At 46.1% G+C, this 25,020-nt stretch overlaps 1 protein-coding gene across 6 annotated transcripts in view; it reads left to right on the top strand.

Annotated features, from left to right (window-relative positions):
• HECTD4 (HECT domain E3 ubiquitin protein ligase 4) overlaps positions 1 to 25,020 on the top strand; it is a 180,015-nt gene that overhangs the window by 136,255 nt on the left and 18,740 nt on the right. For 5 of the 6 annotated variants that reach the window (XM_049866988.1, XM_049866986.1, XM_049866987.1 and 2 more), the window contains exons 50-62: positions 190 to 427; positions 1,873 to 2,009; positions 2,467 to 2,593; positions 7,319 to 7,456; positions 9,227 to 9,363; positions 11,208 to 11,368; positions 13,644 to 13,825; positions 15,444 to 15,649; positions 15,966 to 16,096; positions 16,628 to 16,833; positions 19,768 to 19,947; positions 22,372 to 23,678; positions 24,656 to 24,863. In XM_049866988.1, coding sequence (XP_049722945.1) covers positions 190 to 427; positions 1,873 to 2,009; positions 2,467 to 2,593; positions 7,319 to 7,456; positions 9,227 to 9,363; positions 11,208 to 11,368; positions 13,644 to 13,825; positions 15,444 to 15,649; positions 15,966 to 16,096; positions 16,628 to 16,833; positions 19,768 to 19,947; positions 22,372 to 23,678; positions 24,656 to 24,863 — 3,358 coding nt within the window. The remainder of the gene's footprint in view (positions 1 to 189; positions 428 to 1,872; positions 2,010 to 2,466; positions 2,594 to 7,318; positions 7,457 to 9,226; positions 9,364 to 11,207; positions 11,369 to 13,643; positions 13,826 to 15,443; positions 15,650 to 15,965; positions 16,097 to 16,627; positions 16,834 to 19,767; positions 19,948 to 22,371; positions 23,679 to 24,655; positions 24,864 to 25,020) is intronic. The other variant, XM_049866989.1, reaches the window with a different exon arrangement.

Below are 25,020 nucleotides of genomic sequence, written 5' to 3'. Positions count from 1 at the left end.
TTTATGCAGCGTCCAAGTGCTCGCAGTTCTGCCGGCCCCTCCATCTGGTGTCACATGCTGTCCCATCCAGGAGCCATTCTTTTGGTTTGATATTTAGTGAAGTTCACCTGGGGATGTTAAAAAAAAAAAATCAATAAAATTTTTAAAAACCTAGGTCCTTTCAAACCTTTTATTTGATCTCCTTTCCAGAACACCAAAACTCGGGCTAACTTTGGCTCCCGCCCATTTGCCTATGCGGAAGGGCAGGCCCACCGCAATGCTGCTGACCTGTGCACCGACCTGGCAGAAGAGATCAGTGCTAACTTCGAGGCCCTGCCCTTTGCCATGGCATCTGACAGTGACAATGATGCTGGCACCAGTATTGCATCAGACCCAGGCACTCATGGGCCTCCGTGCCGGATCGCTGCTGTGGCCACTGCTCAGCAGCGTAAGCCGCCTCCTCCTAGGGCCCCTCTGCTTCCTGGGAAGTGGAAGCTCTGATTTCTCTAAATCCGTTTCAGTTGAGCATCAGGATTACAATCAGGGATGGAAACTCAAGTGCTGGTTGGTAAATGGGAAGAGAGGCTGGGGAAAGGAAGTGGGGAGCAGGAGGAGGCATATGAGCCTGGAAGGAGCCTTCCCACATACCGGAGGCCTGTATTTCAGTGCCAGCAGAATATGGCTACATAGCAACACAAGCTGGACAATGGTCCAGCTGTTACTGATTTTTTTTTTTAATTGTGCTTTAAGAGAAAGTTTACAGCCAAGTTAGTTTCTCATACAAAAATGTATACACACATTGTTATGTAACCCTAGTTGCTCTCCCTATAATGTGCCAGGACACTCATCCTTTCCACTCTGTATTTCCTGTGTCTATTCAACCAGCCCCTGTCCCTTCCTGCCTTCTCATCTCATCTCCGTACAGGAGCTGCCCATTTAGTCTCGTGTATCTCCTTGAACTAAGAAGCACACTCTTTACCAATATCATTTTATGTCTTATAACCCAGTCTATTCTTTGTCTGAAGAATTGGCTTCGGGAGTGGTTTTAGTAGAACCCCAGAATTTCATGTGAAATCTCCTAATATGTAAATATTGATCATTAAAAAAAGATGTCTTAAAACTGAGATCACCCAAGTATAGTGAAATGCTAATACTAACGGTAGAATTTAGGTATTAGGTATATAGGTGTGCACTATAAAAGTTTTCTGATTATTTGAAAATTTGCATGATAAAATGGAAAAAAAAAAAAACAGCCAACCATATGAAAGATGTCTCTAGGTCATATCTGGCCCATGAGATACTGCAAACTTTTTTTTTTTTTTAGTTTTACAGAGCAAATTAGTTTCCTGTTTGATAGTTTGTACAAAAAGTGTTTCGTGACCTTGGTTTCATTCCCTACAATGTGTCAGTACTGTCCCCATTTCTGCCCTGGGCTCCCCATTTCCTTTAGCCCTGATTCTCTACCCCTGCCTACCTTCTCATCTTGGCTTTTGGGCAGATACTGGCCTTTTGATCTCCTGTAATTAATTGTTCTGAGCAGTATGTTCCTCTCAGGTGTTATTCTTTATCTTATGGGCTTGTCTATTGTTTCACTGGGAGGTGGTCTCCAGGATGCAAACTCTTCTAAGAGTCTGTCTAATTCTTTCTCATGATGAAGAACTTCCCAAATTCTTTTCTGAGTTGAATGAATTTTACCCATAAGAATTATTTTAGGATTCAGGGTAATTATGGATAATCATTTATTCCTTGACTCTGGGTTAAAAAAACCCCAAAGTACTAGGAACCTTTTCTGTCACATAAATTAAAAGAATCTGGTTTGTCCAAGAGTGACAAGTGAGTGATTTCTCTGGCCTGCTCTTGCTTAGAGTTCACTGTCCTTGTGCTTTGTTACAGAGTATGACAGTGACACTTCCTGCCATTATAAAGTAGAGCTCAGCTATGAAAACTTCATCACCTCTGGCCCAGACCCACACCCACCTCCCATTGCAGATGACGAAAGTGATGATGATGACGATGATGACATCCCACAGGTAAGACACCTGCAGGTGTGGCTTACCCTGCTCCCTGACCAGGGGAAACCACAAGGAATGGTTTGGACCAGAGGGTTCCAGGTCGGGGTTGTTACACTTTCAATTATGTAATTGTCTTTGCACAAAGACTCTGAAGTGTTAGTTTTCTACACCACGTATCAGTAGCAATATTTATTGGGCTTTTTTGCCCAATAAATATCCAGGCATTGGAGAACTGAAGTACTTGGATAGTAATTCAGCAGGAAAACTGGGAATCATATAAATGCCTGTATTGCTTTAGCGGGAACGGAAAAGCTTGCTCAGTGTAGCTGTTCCCTCCCTAGGCATCTGCGGGAGGTAGTCAGCACACCATGTTTCCATCACTGGCATATGAGTTGGGAGAAGACTTCAGGCTGGGAAGGACCGGGGCCTGCACGGGGTGCTGCTTCCCTGATCACGTGTTTGCCTCCCCTTCCAGGAGGACCACTATGCCCTGCTGGTGAAAGCATGGGAGACCAAAGTTTTTCCTACGATCCGAAGACGCTTCCGCAATGAAGCTGAGCGGAAGTCGGGCCTGGACCAGATCAAGGGTGCTTTACAACTAGGTCTGGTGTTTTTTGTTTTACTTTGGAGCCCACTTCATGAATTGAAGAGATGTATTTTCGATGAAAATCAGAATGTAAATCTGGAAAGAGGGGCTTATCTAAAGTTGAACCAGACTTAATAGTGCCTTTTACTGTACCTTTATCGAACTCTGGTTTTATGTTTTTATTGCTAGGCTTTTGTTTGTCAGTTGAACTCGTTGTTTTGAGTTGATAAGCTGCAGGTATGAAGCTGGGGTGGTTATAATGGGAAGTGGCATAGCTAGTGGTTAACAGTTTGGGCTCTGAAGTCACGGCTGTGTTATTTATCAGCTGTGTGACCTTCAGAAAATTACTTAACTTCTCTGGGCTTTCCTCATCTTTAAAATGGGATCAATGATGGTAACCACCTCATACGTTATATAAGAAATAAATGAGTTAATATAGGTGAAGTTCTTAGAACAGTGCCTGGCACATAGTAAGCATTCAATTAATGTAGTTCTTCTTTTCTTTTTTTTAGGAATTTCTTTTTTAATTCTTATTGTGCTTTAAGTGAAAGTTTACGAATCAAGTCAGTCTCTCATACAAAATTTTGTATACTCCTAGTCGCTCTCCCCTTAATGAGACAGCACACTCCTTTTCTCCACCCTGTATTCCCCGTGTCTATTCAGCCAGCTTCTGACCCCCTCTGCCTTCTCATCTCCCCTCCAGACAGGAGCTGCCTGCATAGGCTCATGTGTCTACTTGAGCCAAGAAGCTCATTCCTCATCAGTATCATTTTCTGTCTCATAGTCCAGTCCAATCCCTGTGTGAAGAGTTGGCTTTGGGAATGGTTCCAGTCTTGGTCTAACGGAAGGTCTGGGGACCATGACCTCCGGGGTCCTTCGAGTCTCAGTCAAACCATTAAGTCTAGTCTTCTTATGAGAATTTGAGGTCTGCATCCCACTGTTCTTCTGCTCCCTCACAGATTCTTTGTTGTGTTCTCTGTCTGGGCAGTCATCGGTTGTAGCCAGGCACCCTCTAGTTCTTCTGGTCTCAGGCTGATGTAGTCTCTGATTTATGTGACCCTTTCTGTCTCTTGGAAGCACTGGTGGCATAGTGCTTAAGAGCTACAGTTGCTAACCAAAAGGTCGGCAGTTCAAATCCACTGGGCGCTCCTTGAAAACCCTACGGGGCAGTTCTGCTCTGTCCTATAGGGTCACTGTGAGTTGGAACCGACTTGACAGCAACGGGTTTGGTTGGTTTTGGTTTCTGTCTCTTGGACTCATAATTACCTTGTGTCCTTGGTGTTCTTCACTCTCTTTTGCTCCAAGTGGGTTGAGACCAACTGATGCATCTTAGATGGCTGCTTGTTAGCGTTTAAGACCACAGACGCCACTCTCCAAAGTGGGATACAGAATGTTTTCTTAATAGATTTTATTATGCCAGTTGACCTAGATGTCCCCTGAAACCATGGTCCCCAAACCTCCTCCCCTGTGACAATATCGTTCTTCATGAGGTCACAGTGATGATGATGATACTTTTGCCCCACTGGTCTCCTAAAATTCTCACTGTTCCTCCAGCTAAGAATAATACAAATTTAAATTAAATTTAATAATACAGACTAACTCAAAATTGTTGATGAGTCTTAAGTGTCTTAAGTGCAGATAGCTCATTTCTGTTAAAGACTTTTCCTCATCTTCCAAAACACCTGCTTTTTGAAATACAGAAATGCCTTTTCCCAGTAGACGCAGCTGCCCTTTCCAGTGGAACGTTAATTTGGGCTTTCTGTTACCATGTGGCAGTCAGAGATAGTATAAGAGATTTTCTCCTTTTGTCAGCAGTCTTTCTCCTATTTTGACTTTTGTCCTGACTGAGAGTTGGACCCAGTAAAGAGAAAAGCCACCAAGACACCTTTATTTCTTAGTCCCTGTGTGTGCTGAGTCCATACATTCCAGTGATACATGAGCACTTGGACTTTGGAATCAGGACATATACAGATATGACTAATCATATGTGTATGATTCCTTTCATGCAGTCCTATCCCCAAAGCTAAGACCTGTGACAGTCACTCAACCTCTGGGAACAGCCTTACATCCTATGATGATGTGGTATGATTGCTTCCTGCTGTCTTATCAGAGCCCTATGTCAGCTGCCAACCCAAATCCCGGGGCGGCTAATTATTATACCCCCTCCTCCTCCTCCCCCCTCTCCTCCCCCCACCACCCTCTCCTCCTCCTCCCCCTCCTTAAGAAGGAGCAATATTAGGAAGAAGGGAGTGAGTTTGGATTGTTCAGGGAACCGCAGTAAGGCCAAGCCAGCGTAGCTGAAGAGGAGGGTGTGAAGAGAAGGTGGTAGGAATGGAGACGAGCTGGAGCAGTCCTGAGGACTCTGGCTTTTACTCTATGTAAGACGGGAAGTAAGACAGGAAGCCAGCAGGCGGCGTTGAGCAAAGGAGCAATGTAATCTTATATAGTAGATCCTAAAGATACAGAGAGAATTTGCCGCCCTCCATCCAGTCTCAGCATCTGAGAGAAAATACCCTTTTTGTGTCCTTTTACAGACAGCTTACACTTACTAAATGTGACGCCACTTTGGTTACTGTCTGCCTTGAAGCACTGGTGCAGGTCATTGTTTCACTTAGGAGGGCTTGGTGTCAGTCGTTCATTCAGCCATTGACTCATGTACTTGTTCATTCACGCGTTCAAGTCCCCCCGGGTGTCGGGCCTTGTGCGAGGGAGTAAGGAACCTGCTGGTAACAAGACAGGAACGGTCCAGTCCCTTCTCTCACAGAGCTTACATTCTAGTGGGAGAAACAGGTAATTAGCAACCAAGCACCTTGTGGTTACAATCATTGTAGGTAAGTAGAGCGACCCAGTCTCTTCTGGCTTCTCTACAGATGTGGTCTGTAAGCTGAGACCTGGAGCTAACTAGGTAAAAGCAGGGCTAAGTTTAGAAATAAGAAACACTGTTTGTTTAGGGAGGTTGGTGTTTCTTACTGCTGTGGGAGACAGAAAAGGAGAAAAGAGGCTGCAGTATTTGGATAGCAGCTTTTTTGTGCAACCATTGGGTGCCGTGCCTTTATTTTCATGTGTGTTCTTCCACTTACAATTAGAGTTTCTTTTTCCTTTTTTTTTTTTTAACTGTTTGTCCCTGGCGTTGTCCTGAATGTCTGTGTCCAGTTACCCAAAGGTAGCAGTTGGATTAGAGCCAGACTGAGGACTCCCAGCCTCATGACCCACACAGAAAGCACCCACGGCCCCTGACCTCATCTTGCCAAAGCCGTTCTCTTGGGATCCATCCTTTTGACCATGGCCAACCATCTGAACTGTATTGATTTAAGCATAAAACATTGACCTCTCAACTCCAAACCCCTCAGTATAGCAGTGATGCAGGCCAAAGGGCGACTCTGCAAAGGTGGACCAGCGTCTGTTGTTGAGTCCTCCAAAGAAGGTTAATACAACCATTCTTACTCTGGGCCTGCTTTAACGTGGCCTTCTCCTCACGGGCCCTGATTCCTGCTTGTTAGACAGACAGTACAGCGTGGTTTTTTGGTTTTTTTTTCCTCTTCTCCTTACTATTCCTTTGGAAAGTGCTGCAGAGATTATTTTTCCATAATCTTCTAATATTAGGCCACGAAATTTCTGCTTTTAGTCTCCCTGGCACGTCTCTTCCTAAGCACCCTTCTCAAACTGTAGCCCTCTTTTCAATGATGATCAGAAAATCACTACACCTTTTCATTACAGTGAGGGCAGTAGTCGAGTGGTAACCCAATGTGATGGAAGCAGGCTTTGTTTAAAAGCAGACACTGTCAGCACCCACTCTTTTGCCCACAACTTCCTTAGCCCTGTGGGATCCAGGGCAGCCACAGCAAACGGAGATGCTACGCCCCGCCTCTGCTGTGTGCCTGCAGTGTTGCCGTTTTCAGGCCTTTGGATGTTTGCTTACCTGGTTCATTCATTGATAGTGGCTGTTGCTGTTGAACAAAATGAGTGTGTTCTCCTACTAGAAAGGAAGAAAGGTGGGAATTCCAGTAGTGGCTGGGAAAAGTCGATGTCTCTCTTAAATAAGCAGCATGTGCCTGTTGTAATAAAAATCAAACACAGTACAACAGTATATAGAAAAACCTGCGAAAGCCAGAATCTGTGTGAGGTGGAAACCTGTCAGAGAGGGAAAACTCAAGTATTTTCCAGTAATAGAGAGTGATAGAAAAATGGTGAGACTGCACCCTGCCAAAGGTGGAAAACTCATGAGACCTGGAAAAGCAAGGCAGTCCTGTCAAGTTCCGGCTCTCACAGGTTTCACTGTATAAACTAAAAAGTAAAAGTTAGCCCCACTCCCATCTTATTCCCCAGTTGTCCTATCCTTTGTTTTTTTTTTTTTTTTTTTTTCGAGTTAACTAAAATGTAGTGACAGCTTAATGAGATACCACCATTGTTTAACCATTTGGTATTGATAAACACTTTGGTTGTCCAAGTGTTTGGTTATTATTACTGACAGAGCTTCAGTGATTGTTCTTGTATGTGTGCCTTTGCACACTTGTGCTTGTATTTCTGTGGGAGAGACTCCTAGAAGTAGAGTACTGAGTTAGAGGACATTTTAAACTTGGTAGACACTGTGTAATCACCTTCCCCAAAAGGTTGCATACTCCCTCAAACCGTGTTTGAAGGCTTCTCTTACCTTTTCATTCTAGGCTTAAGTAGGTGTCATGGTTGATGAGAAGATTGTGTACCCTCTGGAAAGTCACCCAGTGCTGTTGTTTTTTTTTAGGCATGGTGGATATTGCCAGGCAGACGGTTGAATTTCTCTATGAGGAAAATGGTGGCATCCCAAGAGACCTTTATCTTCCCACCATTGAAGACATCAAAGATGAAGCAAACAAGTTCACAATTGATAAAGTTCGAAAAGGTATTGCTTTCTTCTTCATTTCACTTAGGGAATTTCCTATGAGATGAGAAGCTGAGGTTTCCCAAGCATGAGTTTGAGCCGGGCAGCTGCTGGCTCTCACAGGGTGACTCTCCTTCCTCAGGGTGACTCTCCTTCCTTAGGAGTGACTTGTTCTGAGGCCAGATAGCTTTCCATGCACTCTTCCAGGCTTGTCCGTGGCCCTACAGCTTCCTGGTGGGGCAAAAGTCAACGTTTATCTGGCCTCTGGTGGCCACTTCCGCACTCCCAGGCCTCTCTGGCAGGGCAGTTGTGCACAGAAGGAAGTGGGCCTGGGCCGAGGATTCCAGAGAGGCCCTTGGGCCTAGTCCTGGCTACTGAGCTAATACACTCTACATACGTGGTTTTACTGTGCATTTTTGAATTTTAATAGAATGTATTTCTTTTCTTTAAAAATCACTTGCATCCTTCTATTTGGGGTGATGAAAAAGGTTTGGAATTAGTAGTGATGGTTGCATCACATTGGGAATGTAATTAATGTCACTGAATTGTACACATGACAAATTTTATGTTATATGTATTTTATCACAATATTTTTAGTTTACATATATTGCACATTTTGGGAAAATGAAGTAACTACAGAAAAGCACAAAAAAGAGAATTTAAAGCTGCTCACTGTTAGAGTCACCAGATGACCTACACAAAAATACCAGAATACCACAGGCAGGGCCACGGATAGCTATTTACTTTTGTTTTTTCTTTTTCTTTCTTTTCATTTTTTTTAAGATACGATTCACATATCACAAAATTCACCCTTTTATAGGATAGTGTACCATCAGTGGACTTAGTGTTTTCACAAAGTGACATAACCACCAAGCCATCACTACCATCTACCACAACCTTGTCATCCCCCCGCAAAAGAAGCCCTGTGCCCATTAACAGTCACTCCCCATTCCTCCCTTCCCTCATTCCCTGGAAACCACTAATCAACTTCCTGTCTCTATGGATTTGCCTTTCTGGAGGTTTCATATAAATGAAATAGCTGTACATTATGTAGCCTTTTGTGTCTGGCTTCTTTCACTTAACACAGTGTTTCCAAGGTTCATCCATGTGGTAGCATGTGTCAGGATAAACCACATTTTGTTTATCCATTCTTCTGTTGATGGACACTGGGGTTGTTTCTACTTTTTGGCTATTATGAAAAATGCTGCCATGAACATTCATGTACAAGTTTTTGTGTAGATGTAGGTTTTTATTTCTCGGATATATAAAGAGAATACTTATATTCTCTTTACCATTACTGAGTCATATGGCAACTCTATGTTAAACTTTTTGAGGAATTGCCAGGCTGTTTTCCAAAGTGGTTGCACCATTTTACATTCCCACCAGCAGTGTGTAAGGGTTCCATTTTCTCCATATCTTCCCCAACACTTACTTTTTTTTTTAAATTCTAGCCATCCTAGTGGATATGAAGTGGTATCTCATTGTGGTTTTGACTTGCATTTCCCTAAAGACTAATGATGTTGAGCATTCTTTCATGTGGATCTTTTCATTTCTCTTTGGAGAATTGTCTATTCAAATCCTTTGCCCATTTTTTAATTGGGTTGTCATTTTATTTTTGAATTGTAACAGTTCTTACATTTCGTTGCATTACCTCTGAGCTGTGTCCCATTTTAATTATAACTGAGGCTATTGTTAAGTGCTATAAGAGCTGTTTGAGACCCTAAAATATAGGGTCCCAGGATGATAATGGTACGTGCTCCCCAAAAAAACTTCTCTTTCCAACCTCCTTAGGTCTCACGGTGGTAACCCGCTCTCCAGACAGCAATAATGTAGCCAGCACTACAGTTGGAACTGCTCTGCCAAAATTTGCCATCCGAGGGATGCTGAAAACCTTTGGGCTTCATGGAGTTGTCTTAGATGTTGATTCAGTGAGTGAACTGCCTTTCAGATTTGTAAGCCCTTTTATACTGAGGTTTTCATGCCCAGACTCCAAGAACCTGAAAAAGTGTTTACACAAGTGTGTTGCTCTTCAAGTTAGGATCGAAGAAACCAAGGAAAAGTGCTGTCATGCCAACTGACTGGCCAGCGATGGTTCCATGGACCCAGGTCAAGGCTTGTGATAGATTATAGGCTCTTAACTCAGAGCCCTGGTGGCTCAGTGTTTAAGTGTTTGGCTGTTGACCGAGAGGTCAGAAGTTCAAATCCACCAGCTGCTCCTTGGAAACCCTATGGGGCAGTTGTGCTCTGTCGTGTAGGATCAATAAGAGTCAGAACTGACTCGATGGCAATGAGTTTGTCCTTAATGAGCGGATGATCTGCCATTGTTGTGATTGTTATACAGACACAGTCGAAGAAATCATTTTGTGATTTTGATTACATCATCTCACTGGTTCCCTTGGCCTCGGTTTCCCTATCTGTGAAATGGGTGTGTTAAACTAGAGCAATAGTTTTCTTCTCCATTTTGCAGAGCCCTCTTAGGGGTCTCAGCAGTGATTTGGGTGTGAATGGTAAAGAAGGAACAGAAGGGAGTGGGAGAAAGGAAAGTAGAAGCTTTCTCTTGACAAAAGGGTCTTGTTTGAAAACTATGACTGCATGATCCTGAGGCTGCATGTACATTCTTGCCTTTAAGAAGTTACCATGCCAGAAGAGCTGATGAAATAATACATGGATTAGACCTAACAGTCATCTCTCACTACCTAGATCTAGGCTTTGGTTTCTTTCTAGAAATACAGATAATGCTTTGAAATCTACCTTTTAAAAACTAACATCTTCAGTGGATTCCATGTTACCAGAAATCATTAAATATTTTTAGAGGGGCCATTGTTTTATGGTTGACTGAGGTGAACTATCAAATAGAAAGTGCCATCAGTAATACGGTCAGCCGCCCACTGCCCTGCAGTACAAACTTCTAACCCTAGCAATCAGAAAATACGTTACTCACAATATTTTTCAGTAATGGAACTGCGTGAAGGTAAAACAGAAACTTTGTTAAATAATTCAGTTATTCCTCAAGTAATTTGATTTCCTTTTAAAAAATAATCCCTTAGTAAAAATTACATTGGCATTTGGATCCAGAGTGCATAGAGGCGTGAACTTAAACTTCTTATTTTCCCAGCAATAAAATAGAGCCATCAGACAGGCTCCCTTCTTTCAAAAAAGGACGACATAAAAACAACGTAAATTTACCTGGCAGCAACGCGTGCCAAAATACAGCACTGTTCTCCTTGAATTGTTTACTCATGATGACGTTGGAGGTCTTTCATTTATCGTAACAGCTAAAATTCACTGTCTGGTATGGAAACCCAAAAACCCATTGTAAATACTAACCAAATGTCTTTGAACTTTTAGGCTCAATCGATGGCAAGAAACTAGTGGTTACTGCAGTAGTTGCTGGTCATAGCCTGTACTTCTCTTTTTCTATTTTAATTGAAGTGATTTTTTGTAACTGATTAATTAACTCACATTTGTATCTAAGAATTTATTAAAATCTCCATGCTTCTTAATGTTTATTATTTTTTATTTATTCAGAAAACTATATAGTGTAAATTTACCTTGTAGTATGTGCTTCAGAAATGTATTGTGAATTCCTTTTTAATTCATTTATTTTGAAATGGCCGTGAAATTGCAGGTTAAAAGCATACAATTTAAAAAATTATATATATTAATTTATATATGTATATAATTTCTAATGTATATTTGTTAATTTTTTTTAGCTTGGAAAACAAAGTCAATGCTGAGAAAAACAAAAAGATATTTTCTCTCACTGTTGTAGGTAAATGAATTGGTGCAGGTGGAAACGTACCTCCGAAGTGAAGGTGTGCTGGTCCGATACTGGTATCCTATTGATATGCTGGAAAGGCCCCCAGCCGGCTACCGGAGGACTGCCACCAACGGGCTGGTCACACTGGACAATACCAACCTTCAAATTCACAGGTAAAAGTGAGCCTTCTTACTAATGGGCTGAGGAAATCCACCCATCATATCCTACCATATGTACCATTTGTCCTTGACAAAAAGACAAGAGGCTTCTCCTTCAAAGCTAAGAGTTAAAGGGAGAAAAGGCAGCTAGTAAAGATAACAGCCAAATGGGTGGAGGTGGGAAGAAAAGTTAGGGGATCCAGTATCCCCTGGCTTATGTCGCATGCATTCTCTGCTGAGTGTGGGGGACTGAGGGTGGCTGGCATTTCAAGAGTGTAGAAAAGTTATAGAAGTAAACTGAATCAAGAAGAGATGATAAGAGGAGGCCCAGGAGCCATGTGAGCAGCCAGCTACACTCTCTGTTAAGCTAACTGGCTTGGTAACAACTAAAATTTGCTAGTTTGCACCAGATGGGGTTCTGTGTGGGAACAGAAGATGCTAACGGCACATGTCTGCCCCCAGTGGTTCAAAACCTAAAGTTCTAGCAAAAATCCCTCATGTGTATCCTTACTGATTCCCCAGTGAATTGTTTCCTTTGGTCTTAAAAACTCTTGCAGCAATTCAGAGGAAAATATAATAATAAATGGAGTTCTCTGATAAAAGGTTTCTGTAAACTATTTTTTATGCTACTCACCCATTAGTCACCACAGTCTCTCATTAGATTATCAATTTTGAACCACTTATTCACTTGAGTATGTCTCCAGCTTTGACCTCTCACTGGAACTTGAGATATGTGTGTCCTACTGCCTCCTTGACATCTCTACTCGGATATTGCATGGCCCAGTTTTGGTGATCTCAAGTTCAGGCAGACAGTCATATTTGCAAGATCAAAGTAGCCCAAGTTGGTGTTAGCTTCACTTAGAAAGAGACAGGATGGGAAGGATGGTGTGCCCCTGGGCAACATCGTGCAGGTTTCTTCAGCAGGAGTCTTCACAACTGTCCACACAGAAGTTGAGGAGCTAGTCTCTCACCCTCTCCCCAAGAAGCAGTTCAAGCATGAGGGAGACTTCACACAACAGGGTTCACATGGTGGCTGAGCAGCCCCATGTCCCAAACAGGAGCCAGTATCTCTAGTAACAACTCCACAGGCATAGCTTCCAGGGATTCTGGCAAGAGACACGCCAGTTATCACAGTCACCGCACTCTGGGAAGCCTCGAAACTGTGGCTTCCCGCCAAGAATGTTCCTCTTTCAAGTCCCCCCAGTCCAGATGCAGCTTGCCAATCCGGGTCACGTCTCCCATAAGCAGTGTGCCTAGTAATGCTGCTGACGTTCTTTCTTTGTCAGGTTTCCAGGGAAGAGAGCTAGAAGCAGGTTAATCCAGAGTCAGTTCTCAAGTAGAAGAGGAAAGGGTAATTTAATAAACACCTGAAAATACAGTACGTGAAGTGGAATTCTGGGTTTTTCCTCAGAACCTCCTCCTCCTTCACTCTCTTCCCCATATCTGTGAGGAACACCACCATTTATCCAGAGATTATCCTGAGTCCTCCTTTTTCCTCCTCATCCATCCCCACGTACTCCCAATCTGTCCTCTTCTCTCCATTTCCACCACTCCTTGCTTCCCTCAACTCTCTTCTCCTCACAACAGCAGAGTGATCTTAATACCAACATAAACTGGATCATTCATTTCATTCCTCTGAATCAAACCTTCCCAGTGGTTTTCCATGGCCCTGGGAATAGAGTTCAAACCCTTAGCCTAGCTCAGAGCCCTTGTGTGATCTGGCCTCTGTCTGCTTCTCCATCGTCCTTCAGCGGTGCTGGCCTTTCGATCACTCTCCATTTCTCCCCAGTGCCCCAGCCCTAGGCAACCTGCAGTGTATTTTGGGTCTCTGTGGATTTGCTGTTGTGGACCTTGCATGTAAACAGAGTCATACAGCATGTGGTCTTCTGTATCTGGCTTCTTTCACTTAGCGTAATGTTTCCAAGGTCTGTCCATGTTGTAGCATGTATGAAAATCTCATTCATTTGTATGGCTAAGTGATATTCCATTGTAAGGATGGACCACATTTTGTTTCTCCATTCATCTGTGGATGGACACTTGAGTTGTGAATAATGCTGCTATGAACATTAGTGTACAAGTTTTTTTCTCTTTCCACAGGGATTTTTGAGTTGGGGAAAAAACATAACTAAATGTGACTTAAAAAAAAAAAAAAAACTCACTTGGGGTCCAGAACATGGAGCCAGAAGAGAAGCCTGAGGTGTGGCCCTTGCCCCTCAGAACCCTGCGGTCTATCCCAGGTGTGGGGCCGGGTACCCACGTGGGTGCCTCCCACCAGCCTTTTCCCTTGCAGAGAGCTGCTCCGATGCGAGGCTGCACTGGCTAGGCTCTACTGCCGCATGGCCCTGCTCAACATCTTCGCTCCCAAGCTGCCTCACTTGTTTACCCGCCTCTTCCACATCCCTGCCATCAGAGACATTACCCTGGAGCACCTGCAGCTGCTGTCCAATCAGCTCCTCGCTCCTCCCCTCCCAGGTAAACAAGGCTTTGCTATAGTCACCGCAGAAATCAGCCTCAGGGTAGAATACCCCTGAGACTGAGCCAGGCCTGATCTGTGCTGAGTTCACCCACTCTCCACCTACAGAGGGGCTTTGAGCACAGTACCTTTAGGCTGCTATACATAAACTCCACTGACACACTGGGATTGCCTTAGCCAATCTCTCTCCCTCTTTGAAAAATGTTAAGTGTGTTACTCATTTTAGTCATCAGTCTTTTAAGCATTCATTGAGCTTCCCAAATGAATTGTGACTCAAGGGAAATTACATATTATTTATGAAAACAGTTCCTGCGCCCTTGCCACAGACATTGTATTTGGCGTTGTAAAGAAAGTAAAACTCCTGCTATCAGACATCTCCAAAGCAGACCCATTAGATCATCGAGGCTTCAGGTAGAGCTGTTTTAATGGGCCACCTTGTGCCCATGTGGTGAACTTGGGGGCTCTTGGGGGTGAGGGTCAGTGCGTTGTGTTTGCTCCCCTGGTAGGCACAGCCCTCAGCGCAGTTCAAGACTGAGAGGCGCCTCCTGCATCCCTCTGCCACTCAGCCTCCAGCCTGCTCCCCGGGGTCTGCCAGCCACTGCGATGGGAGCAGGGGTGGGGCAGGCAGCACTCTGAGCGCATCCTACATTTGCGGCAGTTGCCTTCCAGCCAGAAGCCGTGGAGTCCCGGGCAGTGCACGCGTACACGCCTGTCTGTACGTGTGTACACGCATGTGCTATCTCTCCACTGGTCATTTCAGCGCTTGGGGTCTGCTAGCTCATCGCGAGAACTGAGAGGCTTAGATACGTGCCTGCGAGAGATTTGAAGTGTTTGCACAAAGAGCTTTGCCGTGATCATCCAACACGTTGCTCTACAAACGCTGCCCCAAGGTGCCCTCGCAGCTCCTTGGTGCTGCCTCAGGGCGGCCGGGGCAGTCCTGCTGCCCCAAGGTGCCCTCGCAGCTCCTTGGTGCCGCCTCAGGGTGGCCCGGGCAGCCCCGCTGCCCCAGGGTGCCCTCGCAGCTCCTTGGTGCCGCCTCAGGGTGACCCGGGCAGCCCCGCTGCCCCAGGGTGCCCTCGCAGCTCCTTGGTGCCGCCTCAGGGTGGCCGGGGCAGCCCCGCTGCCCCAGGGTGCCTTCGCAGCTCCTTGGTGCCGCCTCAGGGTGGCCCGGGCAGCCCCGCTGCCCCAGGGTGCCCTCGCAGCTCCTTGGTGCCGCCTCAGGGTGGCCCGGGCAGCCCCGCTGCCCCAGGGTGCCCTCGCAGCTCCTTGGTGCCGCCTCAGGGTGGCCCGGGCAGCCCCGCTGCCCCAGGGTGCCCTCGCAGCTCCTTGGTGCCGCCTCAGGGTGGCCGGGGCAGCCCCGAAATCCAAGCAGCTGACCCCACTTTCGTCTGTTTAAGAGACTCGGGGCTTCGACTTAAGATTTTACTTTAAGAAGTCGTTTTGCTGCTTTTAAAAAGAAAATAAAAGTTAAAAACCGTTGATCAGAATCCCCCCCGGAGGGTCCATTGGTAATGTCCGTTGTCTCTGGCATGTTACTAAGTTTTTGTTACTTAGGATTTCATCACCGCTGGCTGCTTTGGTCCTTGTAAAACTTGGTGTTTTCTTCCCTGCCTGCAGACGGCACCATCAGCTCCAGCTCGATCCTCCTGGCGCAGTCTTTGCAGCACTGCATCCGCTCCCAGAACTGCTCAGCCACAGACCTCTTTTACCAGGGCAACTCCCAGACGGTGCGGGAGTGGCTCAGCGTGGCCATCACGCGCACCCTGCACCAGGGCGAGGAGAGCCTGCTGGAGCTGACCAGGCAGATCTGCTCTTTCCTGCAGGTAAACGTCTAAAGCACTAACATCCCTCAACTCTGGGGATGGGTTTTAATTGGAAGTCTTGTTGTCTTGCTAGATATCACATTCCTTCCTTCCCCAAGCCCCCACCGCCATTGATTTCCTTCCTCAGAAGCTTTTCTGCCTTGTCCCATCTGGTGTTGTCGTCCTCCTGGAGTGCTCTTTTGTCCTTCTGAACCTCTTACAGTGGGTGCTCTGGCTGTTTTCTCTCGCTCTGTGAGATGAGAAAATGAAATGCTCTCTTTGGTGTTTAGCCCATGGCTTTCCGTATTAAATGTCTCACTTTTTTTTTTCTTTGCAGACAGCACCGGAGCAGTTCCCCTCTGAAGAATTCCCAATTTCTGAGTCCAAAGTTAATATGGACGTTAATTTCCCTGGGGCAGCTTTTGTCGTCGTGTCTTGTAAAGAAAGTCAGTCTGGATTCCGCAAAGAGTAAGTGGCCCACTCTCAAGAAGCGGGTGATGGGGAAAGAGAAGTAAAATGGATTCTGCTGAAATTGGCAAAGGAAGAGACTGAAATTGGTTTTTATTATTAAATGTCCACTGTATTTTAAAAAGGATCCCTGGTGGCACAATTGTTAAGCACTTGGCTGCCAACCGAAACGTTGGTGGTTCAAACCCACCAGCTGCTCCACAAGAGAAAAGACCTGGCAGTTTGTGCCCATTAAGATTACAGCCTAGGAAACCCTATGGGTCAGTTCTACTCTGTCCTATATGGCTGCTATGAGTCGGAATCGACTGGACGGCACACCACAACAACGACATTTTAAAATCATTTGTACTTCTTCACACATTTGCATGTTTTGGAAATTACTCTGAAAAAAGCGACCTAAAGGAGTTCTAAAATGAAGTAGAAATGATTTATGCCCAGTTCTCATTAAACTTCTTTCTCATCAAAAAGCACGTGTTGACTCTCCCGGGTGTGCGTGGCTCGACTCTGTTAACACTGAGCCCTCCTCCTCAGCTCCTCCCTGTACAAGGCGCCCTGGGCACGGGTGCTCGTGTACGGCCTGGGCCACAAAGTGAAGCGCAATGGCCAGCTGAACCTCATCGAGGCCGTCTGCTACCCGCGGGATGCATCTCCAGCCAACACCGGGCTCACGCCTCCACCCACCACGAACCAGTACCCTTCTGTGATCCTCTCCACAGACAAGGTCCACATCAAACTGGGTAAATCTCTTAATGAACCCATGGTGATAAATAGAACAGTGGGAGATCATTCTCTTCTTTCCTTCTTCTTGGAGAAAGAAAATACCTTATACCTTGCCAAGGCCTGATTTCCCATTGGTAAAGACTAAAAAAAAAAAAAATTTTTTTTTTTTTTTTAAAGACTAGGACTGCTTGGGCGGTGTATTTCCAAGGCCATAGATGAAAAGACCAGTTTTCCTGCCTGGGAAAGGCCTGGCGGGTGCTGCCCAGATTTCAGTGGGGATTTCCTTTCTGTTCACAGATGTGCTTTGGGATGCATACCATACAGAATGATCTGAACAGAGCAGCCTCTTCATTTAGCTGTAATAACCCAGCTCCTTTGCCGAGTTCTCATTAAAACTGAATTCTCTGATGTGTAATGTGGCTCCCTGGGGCACTGGCCACCGTGAATGGCTATTGTGGTGAAGGAAGCTGCATGGATGGGCTGGGAGGCTGCTTTGTCTGCTTTTCCCTGGCATCCTTTATGAAGCCTACGTATTTTAGATTGAGATAATGGCTTCAGCTGGCATGCCTATCCCCTTTACACCAGGGCCAGCTGACTCCACTTCTGAGTAGACTCAGAGAGGAAATTAAAACCTGGTCACAGGCTCCCTTGCTCTTCTTTGGTCACCTCAAGACTGAGGCTTTTTTTTTTTTTTCTAATTATGCTCTAAGTGAAAGTTTACAAATCAAGTCAGTCTCTCATACTTATATATACCTTGCTAGGTACTCCCAGTTGCTCTCCCCCTAATGAGACAGCATACTCCTCCTCTCCACCCTGTGTTCTCCGTGTCCATTCAGCCAGCTTCTGTCCCCCTCTGCTTTCTCATCTCGCCTCCAGACAGGAGCTGCCCACATAGTCTCATGTGTCTACTTGAGCCAAGAAACTCGCTTCTCACCGGTATCATTTTCTGTCTTATAGTCTAGTCCGATGCCGGTCTAAAGAACTGGCTTTGGGAATGGTTCCAGTCTTGGGCTAACAGAGGTCTGGAAACCATGACCTCCGGGGTGCTTCTAGTCTCAGTCAGACCATTAAGTCTGGTCTTTTTACAAGAATTTGAGGTCTGCATCCCACTGTTCTCCTGCTCCATCAGGGATCCTCTGTTGTGTTCCCTGTCTGGGCAGTCATCGGTTGTAGCCAGACACCCTCTAGTTCTTCTGGTCTCCGGAAGATGTATTCTCTGATTTATGTGGCCCTTTCTGCCTCTTGGGCTCATAATTACCTTGTGTCTTTGGTGTTCTTCATTCTCCTTCTCTCCAGGTGGGCCGAGACCAATTGATGCATCTTAGATGGCCGCTTGCTAGCATTTAAGACCCCAGACTCCACTCACCAAAGTGGGATGCAGAATGTTTTCTTAATAGATTTTATTATGCCAGTTGACCTAGATGTCCCCTGAAACCATGGTCCCCAGACCCCTGCCCTGCTACTGTGGCCTTTGAAGTGTTCAGTTGTATTCTTTGCTTTGGTTTAATCCAGTCATGCTAACCTCTCCTGTATTGTGTGTTGTCTTTCCCTTCACCTAAAATAGTTCTTGTCTACTCTCTAATTAGTGAATACCCCACTTCCTCCCTCCTTACCCTCGTAACCATCAAAGAATATTCTGTGTTTAAACTATTTCTTGGGTTCTTATAATAGTGGTCTCATACAGCATTTGTCCTTTTGCAACTGGCTAATTTCACTCAGCATAATGCCTTCCAGATTCTTCCATGTTATGAGATGTTTCACCCATTCATCGTTGTTCTTTATCATTGTGTAGTATTCCATTGTGTGAATATACCATAACTTATTTATCCATTCATCTGTCGATGGGCACCTTGACTGATTCCATCTTTTTGCTGTTGTAAACAGTGGTGCAATGAACATGAGCGTGCATATATCTGTTTGTGTGGAGGCTCTTATTTCTCTAGGATATATGCCAAGGAGTGGGGTTGCTGGATCGTACGGTAGTTCTATTTCTAGCCTTTTAAGGAAGTGCCAAATCAGCTTCCAAAGTGGTTGTACCATTTTACATTCACACCAGTAGTGTATAAGTGTACAAGACTGAGGCATGTTTCCTAGAGACTGTTATAAAGTATATTTGAACTCTCAGCCCCAGAAATGGACTTCGGCTTTTCCATGGCCCCAGTTCATTAGACGTTGCATATTTTGGGAATAAAACAAAAGGGTATTTCTTGGTGATTTGGTTATTGCTACGTATCTTTCTGATCCCTTTTTATTAGGCTCTACTTCCTCAGTTGCTCTAGGATAGATGAATATAATAATTTGCCTATGCTAGCTCAGGTTTTAAACTATTAAAAACAGAGGTTCTCCATCTTACCTGTCATTCCCTAATTGTCACCCCAAAGTGTAGATGGGCCAGATGGTACCTCCTGATCTTCCAAAGACCCGTGATGATCAGTGTGATGGGGTTGGAGGCAGTGCAGGACGTGAGGTGGACAGGGCCCAGGCGACCTTTTTCCTCTCACTGTTGGCGTTTTCGGTCAGACTTAAACCATGGCAATGGCAGAAGGTAATAAAAAAGAATCAAAACACAAAGCCTTGGAAGTGCCTTCATCTTGCGGGCACCTTGCTGGTCCACTCTATAAGCCTAGTCTAAGCTTAATGGCCTTTGGGATAGCAGGTGTATAAAAGAGCTTGGAGTACTCCGATGGGATTCCCAGTCTGGATCAGAAGGTTGGTTGATGTCTTCCTGCTTGAGGAATGCTCACCCTTCCCTGTTCCCACTGCTATTGTCCCGTTGCCATCCCAGTAAGTGGGCCTCTCAGAGGGATATCCTGCCTCCCTACCTGGCCGCTGACTTGTCTGAAGCGTTGGGAGTTACATTTCCTCCCACTCGAGCAGATTTTCTGGCCCTGTTTCGGCCACGCACCTGGCAGGCCATTTTCTCAGGTGATTCCTCCTGGCGCTTCTTCTAGGGGTGTCTCCTCCTCCCGGAGCTGTGCTGGTATTGCATTCTCTGCCCCTGGAGTTCCCACTGGCCATGGCCTTTGCAGAGCAGCTGCTGTCCTGGCGATCAGAGGATGGCGAAGGGAAGTGTGAAGATGAACCTGACACCATTCCGACATCCGTTCTCCTGCAAGTAGTAGAGCTACTAGGTGAGGCTTACCTTCCCCTCAAGATAAGGGGGCTGGGTGGCTGTCACAGGACCTGAGGAGTTTGGCAAATGGGGCTGGGAGTGGGCCACACTTGCCCAGGCAGCTGCAACCTGAACCCGTTGTCGTTTGAAATGAGCTTGGGGAATCGATTTTAAGGTGAGGTTTAGACTTCCAAAGACATGATTTGCAGGGTAGTTCCATTATCATGAAAAGAAGATTAATTTTATCATACTTTTTACTTAAAAAAAATAAATGTATGCCATTACTGTAACTTGAGGGGTGTAGCATGGCATAGAAGTGAACTGTGGTCCAAAACCAAGCATTGTGACTACATAGCTCCTGAATAGTTCGGAAGAGAGTACGTTTGTCAAAACTCATGGGATTGTAAACTTGAGGTTTGTGCAGTTCACCACACATAAATTTACCACAAAAAAAATTGAAATCAATATTGAACTCTAATTCATGATATGACTGCTGACGTGCTTAAGTGATGCCTGCAACATTTTTTGAAATAATCAAAAGCTGAGATGAACAGATGGATGACTGGAGAGATGGGTAGATGGGTAGCTGTGTGAAACAGCAGTACAGCCAGACGTTCATGGGAGAATCTGGGCAGTAGGTATGTAGGTATTTACTGTATGATTGTCTCAACTTTTCTGTCTGTTTGAATTTTTTTTAAAAACAAAAAAATTTTGAAACAAATGCTGGAGGGAAAAGGTGATTACAATGTAAATTTTGCCACCATTTTAAAAAAAGTTGCAAACGCAAATGCTCTCAGGGTCAGGCAGGTAAAGAAAACAAAGAAATGAGGGTGGGGAAGGGGACGTCAGTGACCTGAAAGGCACACACCCTGTCAGGTAGCCCCTGGGCCCCTCCTGCCCATTGCTGTGTGAGAATATGGCCTCATCCTGCCAAATTTTTTTTTTCCCCCCAAGAAAAGGCAGAAATCCAGACTCTGAAAAGCCAGAAATTTACGGATTGTGAATCCTATAATTTTTAAATGTTGGCAACTAATTCAAATTCTTTAAAACAGAGCTGTGGAAACAAGATGGCTAAGGCCAGTCTCAGGTCCTAGGGCACCATTTACAGTTTCGGTGGAGAATTCTCTCATACAAAGTGTCAGACAATAGAGGGAGGTGCAAGAGCACCAGGACCAGGGTAGAGTGGGACAGTGGCAATTGTCTTCTTTGAAAGGCTCTGTGAGAGTCCATGTCCCATGACAATCACACGTTTATTTCCAATCAAACAGCGTCACCACTGGGGAGCAGGAAGCTTAGCCTCCTTACTGGTAGGTGCTGGACCTAACTGGAGGCTCTCAGTAAGTTAGCCAGACCTAGCTCTTCAGGCTCTGTCCGGTGATCTTGACCTTATACAAGACCCATCTGGATGTAACAAGCTGCAGCTTGCTGTCTTGGGGGTGAGGGCTCAGATGCTTTAAGGAACATGGGCCTCCTTAAAGTCTATGATCCCTAATACCTTCTCACTTAGTAAGAGCTTTTCTACTTCCTTTTAGTTCCAGGTAACCTGAGTAGGCGAATGTAAGAGAAATGTCTGGTAGGAAGGGGAACCTTGGTACAAATGTGTGCCCCATCTTGTGTTCTAGATAGAAATTCTCAAACTTGTGATTTCTGCCATGCCCACGAATCATGCCCCTTAGCACTTACTTGTTTAATATTTTTATTGCAATCAACTCCTTCCTCTTTTTTTTTAAATTTAAATTTAGTTTTAGAGGGAAATTTGCATCACTATTGTAAGTTTGCCAGAATGAGAAGATAACTATGAAAAATAAATACCAGGAAAACAAGCACTGTTACAGAATATTAGCTAAAGGCTGAATTGAGCCTGTCAGAGGCTCTGAGTCTCTGTCCTAGGCTCTGTCAAAAATGGAGATTAGCAAGTATTACAAAGCTGTTGAAGACTATACCAGCCCCGAAGTGAGCCTTTCTTGTCGACAAATCAGGACTGAAAAGAGGAGTGGAATAAAGAGTACGTTTTCAGTGTGTTTCTCTGCTATTTGATGAAATTGGATTGCGTGCCCCCCATAGTAAGCATCCCACACTTCAGGAAACTCTGTTCTAGTGATTTACCACCAATTTGCTTGATAGTCTTCTGAGGAAGAAAATAACGATTTCTTTGTCTGCGCCATGGAAGCAGGCTAGTATGCTGTCACTGGCACAGGGGCAAGACCACAGCCTCCAGGGCCAGGCTGCGCAGACTTGAATCCCAGCTCTCCCTCCGGTAGCTGTATGACCTTGGGCCAGTCCTCCAGCTCTTTGAACCTGTGTCTTGTCATCTGTAAAATACGGATGAATAACGAAGTACCAATCTCACAGGGTTATTGTGAGGGTTAAGCGCCTAGAACAGTGCTTGGCACGTAATAAACGCTGAGTGACCACTATTTTTATCACTTTGTTTTTGCCTCAGGAAACTTCCTGTGGACCACAGACATGGCGGCCTGCGTGAAGGAGCAAGTGTTCCATCTCCTGGCAGAGCTGCTGCGCACCGTGCATGCCCTAGAGCAGAGGAAGCACCCCGCTGGCCTGTCCTCCTCCATCGCCCTCCAGCTGAACCCCTGCCTGGCCATGCTGATGGCCCTGCAGTCAGAGCTCCACAAGCTGTACGACGAGGAGACACAGAGCTGGGTCTCAGGCAGCACCTGCGGGGCCTCTGGGGCAGTGGTGGCTGCCGACCAGGGCAGGTTCTCCACGTATTTCCACGCACTGATGGAAGGCTGCCTGGCAGTCGCCGAAGTGACCCTGCCAACCAACATGAGTGTCACAGCCAGTGGGGTGACCTCAACGACCACCCCAAACCTCAGTGACTCATCTTCCTCCTCATCATCCTCTCCAGGACAGACGCCCCAGAGCCCCAGCCTCTTGTCCAAAAGAAAAAAAGTCAAGATGAAACGGGAAAAGGCATCATCATCCGGGAAACGCTCGTCCTCCCACTCGATGGAATCCGACCCCACCCTGCTCAGCATCGGGGGCAGCAAGCCTGAGGACATGCTGTGGTTCCACCGAGCGCTGACCTTGCTCATCATCCTCCGGCACCTCACCAAGAAGGACCCGCAGGGGCTGGGCGTGACCAGCGACGCCATTGCCGACGCCTGCCAGGCCCTGGTGGGCCCCACTGCCCACAGCCGCTTGCTGGTGATCTCCGGAATCCCCACCCACCTGGACGAGGGCATCGTCAGAGGGGCCATCCGCAAGGCCTGCAATGCCCATGGTGGGGTCTTCAAAGATGAGATCTACATTCCCCTGCAGGAAGAAGACCCCAAGAAGCCAAAAGACAAGGCAGAGGGCGGTGACAGGAAAGCTGAGCCGGAGAAGACACTCGGCTTCCCTGGCACAGACAGTCTGGAGGTCAGCACATCCAGCAGCCTGACCCCTGCCATGAGCATCAGCGCATCCGCCTCCACCAGCCAGGCCTCCATTTGCAGCTCCCAGGGCATCTCGCAGACGGTCGGCGACCTCTCTGTGGACCCACTGCCCTCGGGCCTCGAGCTGCCTATCCCGCCTGGCCTGGTGGAGCCCCACGTGGTATCCAGCCAGGAGAGCCTGGACATTTCTCTGTGCAGCACCGGCAGCCTTGGAAGCCTAGGGAGCCTGGGGGAGCCACTGGACAACGCAGAGACAGCCTCGGTGTCGGACATGGGCTCCATGTACGCAGTCACATCCCTGGACAACCAGCCTCTCACGGCTCGCCCCATCAAAGGCTTCGCAGTCGTGGAGGTAACAGCTCTCAAATCTGGGCAGCTACTATAATCACGACCAATCTGAATCCCCAAAGTTATTGCAAGGGATGGCTGGGGCACACCTGGGGGCTTCCTGGGGCATCCAGGGCAACGGCATCACGGTTCTGTGTCTGAGGCAGCATGCCCAGAGTGCTGCCGAGTGTGCTGTCATGGTGTAAGTACAGTTCACTGGTGTGGTGGGAAGGAGGCCGGGCAGCCCAGGGAGTTGACCACCCGAGATGGATGGTCTTTATCAAGACCCGTAGGTGTATTTCTGAGGCAGCATCTCCAAGAGTGCTTTGGGTTGTTTTAAATGGTGCTGTTGGCAGGAGGGTGCTTTCCCTGTGTCTGCTCTGAGCAGTGTGAGAATAGACTCTTGCCATTTTGGTTCCAAGTGACTCTGAGTTTCAAATGATGTGTGTGTTACCAAGTCATATTTCTACTGCAAGAACCAATCAGTTCTTGTGCCTCCTTGTTTGGAAATCCCACACCAAACAGATGCCTTCGTGCACCCTTGTGTAACAGAGTTAGGCTGAGCAGCAGAACCTGGCCTCTGCTTCACTGGATTTGTGGAAAGGGCTCGAGGAGAGAGCTTGCAGTGCTCTGCTGTCTCCCAGGGGCTGGGATTTCATGGAATCACTTTCTTTTGACCCATCTGCACTGCTCATTTCCTCCTTCCTGGGGGTTTCCTCTGAGCCAGGCCTGGACTTAAGCTTCACGGGCATCAGGCCACAGCCCTGGCCCGGGTTTAGCGGCGGAGATTTCCAGCTCAGTTGTTCCCTTAAAAGTTATTATTGTTGAAACACGGGAGGAACTTTACCAGGAAAGCAAGCTAGTCCAAGTTGGGGAGCTACACAACACTCAAGACAAGCAGAGGGTTTCCAGGGAAAGGCAGGAAGGAAAAAAGTTTATTCATAATGGAACAACTGGTTACTCTGTTCAAATCCTGCCTGACCCTTCTCCATGTTCACGCAGATAAGATCCCGAGCCAAAATCGAGAAAATTCGAGCAAGTTTGTTTAACAATAATGACTTGATTGGTTTGTCAAGTTTGGATGGTGAAGACGAATTGATGGAAATGTCGACAGAAGAGATTTTAACTGTATCTGTGGTCAATCAAAGTCTGTTTGATACGCAAGGAAGCCCAGGGTTAGAAGATTATTTCAATGATAAGTCAATTAAAGGTAGGTTGCAGATTTTGAAAACCAGTCAGGTGGTGTTGGGGAGATGAGACAAGAGGCTCATTGCCTGCTACAGTGGCTGATTGCGTGCATCTCCATGTGACGTGAAGAGAACGTTCCTGTCCTCTCCCAGCTGTCAGGTCTCTGAAGACCATGGGGC

The sequence above is a fragment of the Elephas maximus genome, chromosome 22 (genome assembly GCF_024166365.1).
Source record: "Elephas maximus indicus isolate mEleMax1 chromosome 22, mEleMax1 primary haplotype, whole genome shotgun sequence".
Lineage (NCBI taxonomy): Eukaryota > Metazoa > Chordata > Mammalia > Proboscidea > Elephantidae > Elephas > Elephas maximus.
This window is presented reverse-complemented; position numbering and strand designations above follow the sequence as displayed.